At 41.2% G+C, this 16475-nt stretch overlaps 2 protein-coding genes across 3 annotated transcripts in view; both read right to left on the bottom strand.

Moving 5' to 3' along the window:
* The window catches only part of NOS1AP (nitric oxide synthase 1 adaptor protein), a 273521-nt gene that overhangs the window by 250357 nt on the left and 6689 nt on the right, over positions 1 to 16475 (bottom strand). The gene's annotated exons all lie outside the window — the stretch shown is intronic.
* TEDC1 (tubulin epsilon and delta complex 1) overlaps positions 1 to 16475 on the bottom strand; it is a 74150-nt gene that overhangs the window by 55371 nt on the left and 2304 nt on the right. Inside the window, exon 3 of the mRNA XM_068952037.1 lies at positions 13426 to 13628. Within this exon, the coding sequence (XP_068808138.1) occupies positions 13426 to 13628 (203 nt within the window). The remainder of the gene's footprint in view (positions 1 to 13425; positions 13629 to 16475) is intronic.

Here is a 16475-nt window from a genome sequence, read left to right as displayed (position 1 = left end):
TCCCAACTACAGCTGAACAAGCTGTCCTGTCCTGCCTTGCCTTTCTCTAGAGTAATTTGGAAGAAAGAAGGGAGGAGGAGGAAAAAGGAGTTTTCTTCTGTTCAATCCTACCCCAGTTTACTATTGCTGCAGCAAAAGAAGTCACCCTCACCTTCTAGATGCAACTTCTCCTTGGCTGGCAGCCTAAGGAAAGCAAGAAACTTCTGCCACATCTCTTTCCCTGAGGAACATGGTGGGAGCTCCACGTCCACCAGCCTCTCGCACACAGAGATCATTCACATTTACAAACAGACCTCTCGCTCTGTTTTCAGCTAAGACTCCTGCAGCTCACAAACTAATAAGGGACAAAGACACGAGTGGGTTTACTTCTGATGTCAGTAACATCATTTAAAAGTAAACCTCAGCTGTCAACTGCATCCAGTCTATAGTAAGTATGTACAATGACCACATGACGTAATTCCAAATTTTCGACTACAGCACGTGGTAAATAGAAGTGGAATAACACAGCACTGACAAGGTCTAAGGGTTGAGCTCCAGCTAAGAAAGTGTCTCCCAGTTGCTGGATTCTCAAGACATTTCTTTACAGTGGAAAATGTAAGATGCCTACTTGAGACATGACTGTTTTCAATAAAACACTTAAGCAGATATTTGTACCCAAAGACCTTGGTGGTATTTAAACATATGTGCTTCCCTGCTTCACAGACTTCCGTGTTCAATAAATCTTATGAAAATTCAGTTGGCAGGCAAAGCTTGAATGTAATCCCAATTTGGAACCTAAGCTAAAAATGCAAACTGTAAAATGAAGAGATTTTAATCTTCTCTAAATTGCAGATTTCAGAAGAAGTAGATCTGTAACTGTGATCAAATAACCCCCGTAATGCTTGCTTTAACCTAAATATCACCTCAGTTGACAGTGTCTCTAATACAGTGAGTGTTCACATTATTTATAAGCACAAAAATGCTGGTCTGGTCACATAATAAAATGTATCAAGTTTACAGCTTTTTTTCCCTTTGCTCCATGGTTCAGATAATGTATGCTATAAATCACAGTGGCACAGGGTTGGTAAAGGACTTTTTCTTTTAAAGGCACAGGGATTTGCCTTTAAAAAAAGACACTCTCTCTTGTGTGTCAACAGCAATTTCACTCACTTTCCTCAGCTCTACTCAGCCCCTTGCCCCAAAACCAAAAGGCAATGTGTCTCTTCACCAAAACTAGCCAAGCTAATCCAAACAGAAGGCGGCCCTAGCTGCAGTACCTTTGTAGTTCTGTCTGTCTTGCCACCATCAGCAGAGGTTTCTGGACTCTACAACTTTTATTGAGGTGGTTGCTAAGTTGTGCCTAAACATGACGAGCCAAACAAGTGCATGCTACTCATTACACTGGGGAAACGTATGTGCAAGTAACACTAGCACACTAGAACACTGTACCTAAGCAGCCAACAAGCCACAAGGCCAAAGACAAGAGCCCAGCATGTTTCTCTACCTCCCTCTCATACTTGGGATTCCTAGATTAAAATGTGCATTTTCCATCATGCACAGTTCAACTCCGAGTCCCCTGGATTAGAGGTCTCAGCGTGGCACACACGTACTGTTCTCCTGAGGATTCATTTCAGGAAGGAATGACATTAGACTCAATTGCTTTGGCAGTACAATGACAAACACCGTGCAGAGCTAACTTTACTGTAGCAACCTCCCTTATTAATATTAAAATAAGGAAGCCAGACAATACATTTTTCAATGGGATCTCTCCATTATTCATTTCACAAACTGCACAAAAAATTTACATTTGCGATGAAATACTTAGCCTGGCATAAAGTAAACAACAAAAAAAAAGTCTTCCATATTATACTGTGATCTCAATTTCTAGTCCCATCTTTACAATCTAGAGACTATTTACTGCTCTCCCAGTGAGAGAAAAAACACTAAAATACAGGCCATAGCTACAGCCTTTGCTTCATATATCACTGTGCATTTATCTAATCTACACAGCAATATGGGTACACACCTGCATTTACCTCTGATATGCAGGTAGTGCATATCATTTAGTTAAAGTCATAAAGTGAGCAGCTAAGGCTCCCAGGGTTTATCTTTGATTCACTTTCAGAGAAGACAGACATACAGACTCACGACACCTGCTCACAGTATAAAAGCCACATTAACGTGTATCAATACCCTCAATTGCAGTGTTCAAGCCTTCTCCCAAGACACTGGCAACACCCAGAGCTATCAGAGCTATGCTTATCAAACGGGACAGTGTGGACTCCCCAGAGCACCTGTGATTAGTGTAACTGCTAAGCAGAAGCTAGGATGAAGCTCCTCAATTTCACTCCCATTGCAACTCCCCCCAAATGCTTTCCACCTTAAAACTTCAAGGTACTGTTGTTAGAAGACCTCAGTACCTATTTACTGGCAAGACTCAGAAAAGCAAGCATAAGCCTTATGAAAGACATATGCACATATTCACATGAAATTTCTTCAAGTCATATCCTGAACGTCTACACTCCTCGCTCCCCCCCCCCCCAATTCCTTAGAACTCCATGGGGAAAGATCAGGGCAAATAACCACCTTAGTCCCCACACTGAACAGATGCCCCAGGACAGAACGCAGCAGCATTCCAGCTAGGGCAGCTCACAAGCCACAAAACTTAACTGAGCTCATAAATACACCTCTCGCTTAGTCAGAGTTAAACACCGTTTACAACCTAAAGCATATATTTAAAATTTTTTGAAACGGACTCTAGAATTCAAGCTCTAAAGTCACATGAGTTTTGCCATAAACGTTCCTGCCTAGGCTATTTCAAGTCCAATTATTATGAAAAAAGATGCCAAATCATTCTGAAAATATGCAAATGCACTTGTGGTTAGACAATGCAGCAACCCCCCTCCCCCCCCCCCCCAAAAAAAGGCAAATACGGTCCTGATGGCACAAGTGCTCTGGGCTCAAACTAGATCTGTTTAAGGACAACACAAAAGAAAGCAGAGGCACAGAAAGAAGGCACCCCAATATTTGTATTTCACTGTTTGAAGTACATTCTAGAGCATGATCCTTTCTTAAGAAACTCAAAATAGGTCGTGATTTGAGAGAGGAGGAATTATGACAGCATTTTCTATGAACACCACTTCAGGTGTCCCACAGGGACCATGCACTTCACGTATTAGAGGGGGTGCTCTTAATTTGCTCCTTTTTCCTACAAAGCTACGTAACACAAATATGCTTAACCCACCATAAACATGCAGCTTAACACATCCGTAAGCTGCGAACTGAGCAGAGCCCTCTTTTCAGTTTAGTCTTTCAGTGGAACTTTGAAGCACAGAGAGAAATACTGGCATGCAAGCAAGAAGGGACCGACAGCCATGTGCTTCCTCGCAAATGGCCTGTCTACCTGTTAAACAGTAAGTTACACAGATGCAACCTGCCTGGTGGACACTTACTGCTATCCGAGAGCTGATGTTTTAGTTTATATCCCCCTTTCTCAACTAACACACTGAATTTAAAACTGCCACCAGATGCAAAAGCACTTAGAGGAAAAGAATAAAGGGTAGGAGGAGGAAGGGGGTGACAGACCTGTGGAAATACCAACTTTAATCGACATTCCACACGGCTGGGCAAACATCTTGTAGGTAACACGCTCAGATAGAGAGCACTAGTTTTGCGTGCCTTGCCTTAATAACAGAAATATGATTTTAAAGGATTAAGAAGCTTCAATTCGTACAACAGAAATAAAGGTTTTCTTTTTGGTTTCAAATACAAAGCAATCCCACATCATCAGGAATCAAAGGGCAATGCTACTAACAGTGGAGGGACCTAAAAGAAAAAAGTACTTTGCCACATGACTAGTTTGTCAAAGAGCAACACAGGCTGCAGTGTGCTTGTAGACATGTGAGAAGGGAGCATTTTTTGCACTATTTGCTCCATTGAGATATGAGGATTTTAGTGACCTGGTGTGGGGCTCACCCTTTCCTACTACATACATTTTGAACTAATTAAACTCCAAAACCTGTTGTAAAGCAAAGTTCCTTGCGGATTCGGGGAAGATTACGAAGACTACAAAAGAAAGAAGTGCCCTACGATATACCAAAAGCAGCACTGCAAAGAAAACCCTTTTTTGTGCAACACAATCAAACTTCTACTCTTTCTTTACTTTCCCAATTCCTACAGATTTCTTCATGTTTCCATATCTTTACATTAATAAATCTACCATGCTGAAAAAAACAACATACTGTCTTCTTCTGTCCTGTATGCACAATGGAAATGAAAAGGCCTGTGCTGTCTGCATTGCTGTAAAAACAAGGCTATGGCAGGGCTAGTTCACTGAAATATGCTCTTTTGTGACTGTGAGCTGCCATCTGTCGGCAAACGAAGGACTCCTGCAGAAGCAGGTTCATCCCTAGTCAGCTACAGCTTTTCATAGTGCATCTACCAATTCCAACCAACCACCAACCCTCTGCTTCCTCATTTGGACAACCACCAAAGGGGTTGCTTTTCTTCCCATAGAGAAGCAGTCCTACTGGAGCACGTTTAACTCATGGATATATGTATTAAATCAGCTCCCTAACCAACAGTAATTCTTGAGCAGAGCAAAACAAAGAAAGCATCAGCCAGTTAAAACCATTAATGCATGCTCCCCACCCAATACCCATTTTCATGCGAGTTAATCTCTGTTTAGATAGAAACTAGTTACTCTCTAGTCCTACTCAGCTACACTAAGCAGGCACCTAGTACCAGAGAGGTGCGAAGGAGTATATCAGGATCCCTCACTGCAGGAGTCGGAAAGGCAAAATAATCACATAAATCAAATCAATAAAGTGCTTCAGCAGCTTTTACTAACATCTTGTTCTGAACGGCTCATAATTCAGACAACAGTTTTCATGTGACATAACATATGTTAACCTGTGTAATTACAGATCTTTAAACAAGAGTGTTGGGTTTTTTTTAATTAAAAGCCATAGCCAGAAATAACAGAGTATCAGACATGGTTTATTAATTAATACAGCCATACATCTAGCTGCAGGAGGGGAAAACATGCAAAGGAACAATTTGAATAGATGAATGGGAAACGGACAACACTATTTTCATTAACGGCTCCAACAACAACACTAATTGGAATTCCTCCTAGACATGGTAGGATCCAGAGAGAGACATAGCATAGAAAGATGGACTGGGTAAGGAATCACTCTCACAGGATGCACATACCAATTAAATATCCAAGCATTTGCACAGAAGAGTATGTTTTCCACAAACAAACATGTTCACAAGGCAGAAGTGAAGATCTCTGCGTTACAGCAGAAGCAATATACACTGAAGAGGGCACAGCAGTGTTGCCTAAGCTGTAGAGCCGCAAGGTCAAGGTACCACTAACTTCTCAAGTAACACTTAAATCCCCAAAATCACAGCATCATGTATTCAGACAAAACGTGGATGTCAAATACACCGAAGGAAAAAAGAAAAAAAAAACACGTGGGAAGGCAGATCTCAAAACTCACTGAACAACACATTTCATAAGGATCAAGACATGCAGTATGGACAATGCCTTGCACTGCCTTCCCTGCAAAGCCTGCAGCTGCAGCCCTGCCCACTCAAGTCCATTTTGCCCCCTCAAGGCAAGGCAGCTGGACAAGGGATAACCAGTAGAGAGCCGGATGCAGCCTGCTATACCAGCGGCAAATCTAGAGTCAGAGGCCAATGGGAGAATAAAGAGCACATAAAGAGGAGAGGAAGAGCTCTGTAATACGTAGAAAGCCTGCCATGCCCTTCTTTGCACGTTCATTTTGTTCTCCTGAAGGAAAAGCGTTTATTTCAAAAGACACTCCAGCGAGTGTTAACCCTGATCACAGAGAAAGCGGAACACCAAAAGCAGAGGAGGTACCCATTCAAATCAATAGATTGAATAGAGCAAAGATAGTAAGAAGCTACCAAAAGGTACTGGCAGCTCCCCACCACTGGCGGGCAGGAGAAGCAGCAAAACATCTTAAAATTACACAGCTTCTCCCACGCACAAAGAAAAAGCTCTGTACACAAGATTTTAGCAAAGTACAGAGTACCAGCATTATCATACTAAGCCTTCCTATTAGCACACCAGTCCTTATCTTCCTCTCCTCCTGTGAAAGCTCAAGTGACATGCAGGCGACTGGCGGCAGAACTCTATCCAGAACACATCAACTGTAATGTCAGGTTCAAGCAATTTTGCACTTATTTGAAATTCAGACATTACCCAAAGAAACAGCAAAATTCAATAAATGGTGAATGTGAAATGCCTCAATTATATGCCTTTCTGATCATTTCAGACACCTCTTCTACAGCATTTTACCTTGACACGCTGTCTAAAAATCTTGAGCGTACTTACTGTGTCAGGCAAAAATAAATGCTATTTGTTAACCATACATATTCCAGCGCATCACAGGAATGTGTTTTTCATTGGAAAAAAAGATCCACGACAAGTCTGAAGCACAGAATTAAAAAGTCATAAACATAAAAGATTAGGAGGAATAGCATGTACATACAGAGCAAGCAGAACGACAGGGGGAGAACGTCAGTTGTCATCCATAAATTCTGCTTTAACAAAGACAAAGAGCGTTTCGAGAGTCCAAGTTGAAGTATGCTCCAGTTTCTTGTACAGTAAAAATGCCAAACATATTCCTAATTTAATCACCTTTTACCAGAAACATGTTTAAGCCTATCAGAGGTATCAGTAATTAAGGAGCTAAAATTAACACTTCAAGGCTGAAAAGCTGTCTAGTCAGGAAATGATGTTAAAAAGTACAAAAGGTAGAAAAGTGATCAAAATCCAAGCCTTTTTCTCCCTTAATTTCAGGCAGAATCCTTTATTGGATGGGAAAGGGGAAGGCAGGGAAAGGAGAACGCTACAACAGACCACCAGCCTCTCAGGACTCCAGTAAGCCTCAAAGTTCAGGTCCTCATGCCAGCCCAGCGGAAGCTGAGCAGCGACAGGTCTAGCACCCAAACCAAACCCACCTACCTGCCCCGGGGCAAAGCAGCACTGCTGCCTGGAAAAAACATGGTGAGGGAAATTCTGCAGGAGAAACGTTAGGGTTTCCGCGCTCTATGTTTAGGTTTCACGGGGCTTTAGAAGTGTTCCTTAGTAGCTACTGTAATATGACAACTGCAATCTTTTAGCAGCAAAGGAGGACAAAAACATAAATGGTGAGAGGTACTAGAAAGACAGGAGGACAAACATAAGGGGAGTGAGCATGAAGAATAGGGGAGCGAAATCAAACTCAGAAAATGAAAGCTGATGGGTTAGTATAGCCCATAAAGGTCTGGAAAGTAGTTACATTTCAGAGTAAGGATCAATAGGTTAATGCAACTTCCACTCCCTCCTCCCCTCCCCCCAAACAATTGGAATAGGTGAAGTGAAAAAACAAAACCAAACCAAACCAGAAAATTGATATTTACTGTCACTAGGGTCAAAAGTTTCTATTTGAGGGTACATCAAGTTTGGTTGGTACACTTTCCTCTAATGTGGTTTACGGAACAGCAGTGCTGTTCAGGATTCCTCTAAGAGAAAGACATTTCAACAGCAAGATTAGAAATCAAGCAGAAGCCTCACTTCACTGCAAATAGCCAGTGAACCAAACCAGGTTGCCACAAACAAAAGATTAATCAAATCGCAAAGCTAAGAGGCAGAAAGCATCCTTGGCTTCATTTTTCCCCCCTCAAAGTAATTAAACTGAGTTCATTTTGGCCTGCTAGAGAGACATGCATGCATTCCAATTATAATAGCCGTAGATGATTATTATAAATTCACAAAAGAGAGGTTCGGGGGCAATTTCACACAGAGAGCAAGAAGCAAGCAGAGGGAATTAGCAGAACCAATATTTGTACAACAGATCTTAGTGATAACGAGGGAAAAACACCATTACCCGGATCTAAAAATCAACAGCCTCTACACATAGATTTATTTCTGCTCTAGAAATAATACGAGTACAGGCAGTGTTCCTCCCTGCAAGCAGAAGGAATACAAGTTCACAGATGTCAATATCTGCAAAAGTCATCACAGATTTAGAGAAAGCTGTGATATTGTTACTAAAATTTTAAAAGCTATGCAAAAAAAATTTAGTCAAATATTGAATGTGTTAAAATGTGTTTAAAAAGGTAGGTTTATGTCAAATGACTATTTGCCACTTAAAAAAAAAAAAAAAAGAGCGAGCAAGCAAGAGACAGAATATGACACCTTCCCGAGTCTACCTTACAGGTTAAGTGAAAGACAGCTTTGGTGCCAAGTTTGGCAGAGAAAAATTTAGCCAGTGAACCTTTACTGTTATGGCCCAGTAGAGTGTTCTGGGCGTCAACGACACTAGATGTTTTTTTAAATTTAATTTTGCCATTAACAGTGGACAGGTAGCACTTCTATAAACGTTTCTCTCAAAATCCTCCTATTCTTCTTTGCTCCTTCCTGGGTGAACACCATACACATTCTCCAAGATTTGTCTGGCATACAGTCATACCAGCTTCGGTCAACAACCTGTCAGTAGATGACAAAGCATATAACTTAAGAAAAGACTAAGATCATTACCGGTGGAGTTCCTCCAAAGGAACCAAGAGCACTGGTTTCAGTACAGAACCTATACCTCACAAGATTAAGAAGTCTGAATCTGCCCATTGCTGCCTAAGCGGGCAGTTGCAAAAGCACAGGGTTTGTTTGTGAATTTTCATAAACACTTTGGGATAGCTTAGAAAACCTGCCAACCGTGCAGGAATAAATCCAAGAGGAACAATCAGTCTGGTACAAGGCCATTACCCTGTCAAATTAAGTAGGACTTGTCACTGGTAGTTCCTTATAAAGTGTTTCACACACCAGTTTTCAGATGTGTTTTGTAATTTCTCCTGTACTCTAGAATACCAATGTGTTAACAGGAAGCAATAAATGGCACTTGAGAATAATCTGCATGTATGGGATCATACACAGCACCAAAAGCAACAAAAGATCGAGACCAACATTGCTACACTTGCATATCTGAGATAGAAATCCACACTAGGTGTGAAAAGTCTTTGAAGACCGCATCCAACAATTAATTGCCCTGCCATTTAAGGCAATAACAAGAAACAAGAATTCCCAAGCAGATATTTCAGTAAATCTGTGTGAACCTCCAACATGGATCGTATGCAAGTCTTTACAGAAGTAATTGAATCAGTGATTTTTTTTCTAATGGGTTGTCCAAAGCAACATCTGAGCTTTCACTTACTGTCTCTGAAGTCATCAGCCTGCTGACAGATGAGAATAGTAAAATCACAAAACAGACTTGCACTAAAGCAGCCCGAGAGTGGGGTTTGACCTTTATTACCTACCCCATCTTCCCTCTCCTATTCCTCCCCACAGCAACCTAGGCTCTGGTTAGCTCTTTCAACTGTCTCCCACCTCAGTTTATGAGCTTCATATGCTGGAAGAGAGCAGAGGGAGACAGCAGAGGGGCTACAGAGGGGAGTGGCTCCTTCAGCCCTACTATTTGGGACATCCTGCAGTAGGCACCTAGGACTGTGGCTCGGGAGAGGCACTGCAGCACTGTCCGTCCAAAAAAATGAACTAGAAATCACACTGTTTAGTTTATAATTCTAGGAAACACTTAACTTCTGATCCTTAAAATGTACTTGCATGTAAGATTAAGTTGGTGGATGTGTTTGCTAGCTCAGGATTTCAAGACCATGAATTTCTTGCAGCAGCTGGCCTCCATGTCCATCATGTGTCATGAGTACCCTTGCCTCTACAAATAATTGGCCTGAAAGCCTTTAGAGCTATGGAAGAGTTCAATTTGCAGGGGAAGAAAACTGTGTTGCTAAGGAACTGCAAAGAAAAGGCCACAGAGTGTTAATCTGACATGAAGTGAAAGGAATTAAATTAATTTGCCCTTGATATGTTGGGTATTTGGCATATTATGAGCTATTTAGCGGGCTGCAGGCTTTGTTTCAAACTTAGCCTGAAAGAATAGTCAGAACATCGTTGCACCCGTAATGTAGGGATTAGCTGCATTCTCTCTTCTTCACACAACAGCCTGTGCCCGCTTTCGTGGATTTCTGACAAGATTTAAAAAACAAACCACACAGATTTCAGTTTGGACTAGCAGTTATACTTACAATTCTTGACAATCCATTTTTTTCAGATTAAGACAACGGAGAAGCATTCTTTTCACGTTTATTCTCTTTAGTACATCTATAAATGCGCTTTGCTGGTAAGTACACCCTCTCATGCTTTGCTGGTTTTGGCAGAGATCTCAGCAATGAACAGAACCAAATACTATGTCACTGATTTCTGTTCTGGAGCTTTTTCATTTCAGGAAAATATTTCAATTGCTCATAATCTTTTGAAAAAGATTCCATGTGGTGGAACATTTCTCAGGATCTTTCGCAGTTCAGTTTTTTTAAAGAGTATTTCTTTTCCTTTCTTCTTTTTCAAGTCAGCTCTTTCTCTAGTAAAATTTTTTTAAAGTACTTTTGCCTTTTTCTGTCAATTTACTTAAATGGAAGAGAATCAGGACTACGATGTACATCTTTTGCATGTTTTGCAAAGGCTTTACAATTGGTTATGTGTCTTTCAAGAACGCTTCAGCTTAAGCATCTAAAATGCTTAGTATTTAACATTCACACAGAGTCAGAATCCCAGCACTGCAATTATTCACACTGTAGTTTAAGTCATGCAATGTCAGGCATCAAACTGACAACCTCATCTCCTTTCCTTCCTTCCTGTGACTTTAGGGGCTACAGTCTTGAACAGTATCTGACCAATGAGTACTCAGTGCCATATGAAGCTATGCCATACAATACCAATATGGTAACTGTCCCACTTTTATGCAACAACCAACATGCTTTCACAAGCAGTTTACAAGGAACTGACTTATGAACCAACAGGACCTGTGCGTAACCACCTACCTTTCCCCTTCACAGTATCATTACCTCCATTAACTCTAGACCTTAACTTGGTTGGGTTTTATTGGTTGAATTTATTAGTTTTGTAATGCCTAGCTGCTCCAAAAAATAAGATCTCTCCCTGAAAATTCTGTTCTCTTTACCCTCTCGTGATGTAGAATCGCAAAACACTACTTACCTAGCCTCTGCTATAACTACATTCTAAAATTTTTCCCTAAGATCATCATTTTTATTAGAGTATCGAAACCTTCTACATGCACGCTAAACAAGAATTGTTACCATTAATACAATGAGTTTTACATACATACACCAAATCCCAGTCTGCAAGTTTTATAAGGCCCGCTGACAAAAATATTTCCAGATCTGTAAACCTTCCAAACACTGCTCTGGACAGTTACTGGACAAAAAACATGAAATACGTATTCCATGCTTTTTAAGAAACACAGGTGGAATACAGTAGAATTGCGGTAAAAGGGACTGCAATACTTTGCTTAATGTGTCTCTGTGTGGGCATAAGAGATAACATTGTATTACCATAGAACTATCATCTCATTTTGAAAATTCAAAAATTAATCCTTCAGAGGAAATAATATAGGTGCTGCCCCATTTCCTGAATTCATGATGCTGCTACAATTCACTTGTCATTCTTTTGTAATAAAAATTTTTAAAAAAATTAAATAATCTGCTACTACACAACAAAAACATTTTAAAAAGCAGGAGAAATTTAAAGTAAAAAGTTCGCCAGAAGTGGGTTTCTTCTAAGGCCTCTAGGTGCCCTTCACATCACTGGAGGGCACCACTACTCGCACCAAACACTACCTGCAGCTCATACGCACTTTCATGTAGTAGACAATTCTAAAGTCACAGATGCAGTCTGTTATCTCAAAATACAGTTTATAATGATTTTACAGGAGACTCTTCCCTTCAATTTTTTTCCATTTATACAGATTTTTCCTTCTGAAGACAGTGCATTTATATTTTCACTTTCCAAAGTCTCTGCAATTAACATCAAGCCCATCCAAATACCTCCTCCTCACGTGCACGCAACCGCAAGCTCTTGCGGCCATTCCACCTTCAGCAGTAAAATACAAAGGCTACTACTAGCCTTCCTGATATCGACAAACTAGGTCTCACATTTTGGGCTTCAAGTTGACTCTTGGCTTGTAATTTCCCTCATGAGAGAACAGATTTCTGCACAGGGCAGGCTGAGGAGGTAGTGTGTGGAGACTAAGCCAAACAGGCAGAAGGAGCATGTGCTGGAATACAGGTGGAAATTCTCCTCTCCCTAGGAGTCAGAGGTTCTGCTCCTAGCAGAGGGGCCAGCCACAGAAGCAGCTATAACTGCACGGCCTCTAACTCGCAAGCATTTGTTTAAAACAAAGCTGCTGCTAGTTGATAATTTCTTGAGATCACCTGCGTTCCTTGCTTTCCTGCTTTGTCATACCCTCAAAAACTTTATTTGAGAAATCTAGGCAGCCTACAGTCTGGAGGAGCATGTATGCATGACAATGAAGATCAAAAGATCTTAAACCTTTGCTAGATATCAGCAGGCGGCGCTTCTGAACTACAATGTTCTTGTCCAAGGAAAGAAACAATTCTGAGAGCCTGTCATTTAGAATCAGACTTAACAGTAATTACTGTCTAACTAGACCAAGATGATTTATAGCAAACTCACAACCATCTAGAGGGGCCTTGGCCACACTAACACGTTGCACTGACCAGTTTAAATTCAGCTATGTGATCTTTAGCATTACGAGCAGGCACAGTTTACTTGTTACCAGTCTGATACAGATATGGAAAAAACATCTATCATGTGCATGTGATATTCAAATCCAAATAATAGGTCTTAAAAGGAATATCACTGGAAGTTATTAGGCTGTGCTTTTTTTTCTGACCACTATGTGTATTACAGCTATGGCAGAGACAGCTATCCTTAGCTTACTTCAGAGCATGCATTCTATATGCTAATATCTTTTTATGGAAACACAACAATATATCGCACTGTTCTGTCAAGGACGCTACAAGGTCATTAGTTACCCAAAGAGCAGTAGCTGCCACGTAAGATCTAGATGTTTTAAAAAACACACTGTTTGCCTTAAGATTACTCGTTCTATCACCCCACGCCAACAGACCCAGCATTCACAGCTAACCTCTTTGCCTACACTGTAGAACCACAGGTGCCTACACTCTGGAAGCATACAACCCAGAACCACAGAGATCACAAATATTTGCTTATTTGCAGTCCTCCAGACTGGTCTCATCTATATGGCAAGAATAAGTCAGGGCATTCACACAGGGGTTGGAGTTTGGGAAAGAAAAGGAACCTAGGTCGCTTGCATAAAAAAAGGTGTGCACTGGGGTAGAGAAGGGAAGGAGAAAGGATTACACACGGTCCCTTTAAAGTTTTTTTCAAAGCTAGGGCAAGGCATTAATTTTTAGAGGTACCAAGATACCGCACATCAGGTAACACACACCAGCGATAGCACGGCTGCTCTCACAGAACATTACTTACAGATGGATGAGGTGGAAAAACACAAACATGCTCACCGTGCACACAGAGGTTTCATCCCCAGTCCTAATTCTGTTCCGAGCCAGCAGCTGCTCCAACAGACTGATTCTGTGCAGCAGCCAGGAAAACGCCAGCAGCAGCTCCCGACTGCCCGCTGAGCCATCGGAAGGGAGCCGATAGAGTTCTGGCCTGCCATAGCCATGGTACCACAACGCTGATTTTACAAACCTAATCTGGATATCTGAAAAGGAGAAAACAATTAAGTACATCACACTGTGCTACTTAATACATTTACCCACTGAGTTCCAGAAACTGCTGCATTCTCTGAGAGCAGGGATCTTGAATCAAGCCGGAGATTAGTGGAAGACAGTGGAGACTACAGTTCTGTGCTTTATCAACGACTGATAAAGGATAGGGGGTAAAGGGTAAAAGCCTTCCTTCCTCTGCCCGTTCTGATCTGCAGGAGCCACTGCTGAGGGAAAGAAAGAAATTCAGAGTTTGAATCGAGGCCAGTAATGGCCTCTTGGATATTAATAAACGTAACCAGGGTAAATAAGCATCCTCACTAGAACAGGACTCCAAATCACCTACTCATTTTATATGAGCCACCAAACAGGCTTTGAATTAGTAAATACTCTGGGTCGATTTACTCCTGAATGAAACTGAAATTTAGACACAGGAGTTTCACAGCCTGTGGAAAGTCTCTGAGCACCAGTATACCTCACTGCATACCAGACTGCATGGGCTATTTTGTTCTCAGTAATGCTCTGCTCCATATTCCTTCATACCAACAAATTTTATCTGACGGCCACAAGACAGGCGCTACACAACTGTAAAACACTGGAGAAAAAAAGATAAAATTAAATCTATTATAAAAAAAAGGGTTCTGACCAATAAGCCTGAGAACTGTACTGGGTAGATCCGTCAAAACTATAATAAAGAACATAATTAGTGGACACAATGATAAACAATATATACTAGGGAAGAATCACAGCTTCTGAAAAAAGAAGTACTATTCCAAAAGGTAATGGGGTTCTCCTAAGGCAACAACAAGCAAGTGATTAAGGAAGATTCAACTGACACAGGCCATTTAGATTTCCCAAAGGCATTCAATAAGAAAAACAACAACAAAGAAATTAAGCCGCTGGGGTGGGAGAGGAAAGGCCTTTGCATCAGTGACACAAGAGCGACCAGCAGACAAGAATCTGAGGGTAGGAACACATGGTGCTTTCACATGATGGCTCTGTGCTAAACATCTGTTGTTCCACCAACAAAAAATGGCTCAAAGGCAATGCGATAGGGACAGAAAGCTCACTGCTGATGTAAGGTTACTCAGCAGTAATGAACGCAAGCAGATTGTGAAGAATTGCAGAGCGCTAAAATAACAGATAAAATTCCATTTAGGAAAAAAATGAGAACTGATGCACTCAGCAAAAAAAAAAAAAATCCTAAATTTACTGACAGAGCAATGGGTTCGGAGCTGATCACTGCACTCTGGAAGACAACCTTGTACTATAACAGTTCCATGAAAATATCAAGCTCAGTTCTCAGTTGCACTCCAGAAGCAAACTGATTACTAGAAATCAAGAAAGGAATCTAGATGAAACAGAGGGAATCCTGCTGTAGAGATGCACTCCAATCGCTTATACACAGAGGACGCATTCAAATCTTAGAGATTGTATTTTGATCGCTCTTGAACATTCTCACATTAGCTGGGTTTTCACGTTGCCTTTTCCTTTCGTTTGTGCATGTGTCAATGACAAGAAAGGAACTGCCCTAACCAGGATAACAGGTGAAGTCAGAAATACTTCAGAAGGACAGAAGATCAGCACCTCTTTTCCCCCTCTCTCAAACCAAAGCAGCACCACATGCTGCCATCTAGAGTTCAGGCAGCTCTCTGAGAAATCACAAACTAAAAAGAAGGAATACAAAGAGCAAGCTAGCTTTTTTCCTTTATTGCCACTGCCCTGGTCTGACAGGTTACTCAGGGCCAGATTCAGCAAGGCAATTAGCCACCTGCATTTCTGTGTGGTTCTGGTCCTTATTCTCCTTAATCTCCTCCTATTTCAGCTTTCCCTCTGCAACACACAGCCACTACACCAGAGAAGGTATGACTGGTGCGGCTATCAGGCAGAAATTGCGGGTGAGCAGTCCAAGTACAGACCTGGGACTGGGGATAGCCACAGAGCCTTTCCATGACCTTTTAGAAGGCACCTAGTTTTCCTCATCTCTACAGTTCTCCACCTCACAACACAAAGGTACACAGCTAAAGTGGCAGTGGAAGCTATGTAGGTAAGCAAGAGCGAGACAGATTCTTCCAAACTGTGCAGCCTAAAAAAAACACCACTCAGATAGCAGATGACGCAAATCACTCAAACACCTCTTCTTCGCCTGCATTTTCTTATGGTCCTTCAGTAGGATTATGCAATGTATACAGAAAGACCTACTGAATCCTTCCAACAAATCCCCTTCCACATGCACATACGGTTTACAAAAGCATGTTCAGCAAGAAAGACCAAGCTATGGTTGAACCTCAAGGTTCACCTCTCTTAAAACTATGCTCAAGCTGTGCTCTTCTGCTTCATAAGTCCTGCAGAATATTTTGAGTGAATTACAACATGAAATTCTAGTAAGGGTTTACATTAATCTAGTTTAAGAAGATGGATGGTTTAAGCAGATCCTAAGATGGAAAGGACCTAAAACAAGAACAAGAACAGACGTAGATACAACACTTTATGAACTCAAGCAAGAAACACCTGCAGAGGTAGTGGTATTACGGGAAACTACTGACGCAGAAGAACAGTTTCTGCTTCATTTGTCAAACAAACACAAATGTATTGCAACTCTAGACCTCTTTCTCATATAATAAAAACTCAATTACAACTCTGGGCAAAAAAAAAAATCCTCACCCATCAAAATGCATATTGCACTGCTGTATAGTGTGGCTGTTAATCAACTCCATCAGTTCTCAATCTCTTTGAGGAAAGAGCAGCATGAAAACACAAATCACTACTTCATCTATGCCCAGAGTACCATTATGCAGCTTAGTTTGTCTTGTACTCTACCAGTGAGAAATCCACTGTTCTGA

This window comes from Struthio camelus, chromosome 8, assembly GCF_040807025.1.
Source record: "Struthio camelus isolate bStrCam1 chromosome 8, bStrCam1.hap1, whole genome shotgun sequence".
Classification (NCBI taxonomy): domain Eukaryota; kingdom Metazoa; phylum Chordata; class Aves; order Struthioniformes; family Struthionidae; genus Struthio; species Struthio camelus.
This window is presented reverse-complemented; position numbering and strand designations above follow the sequence as displayed.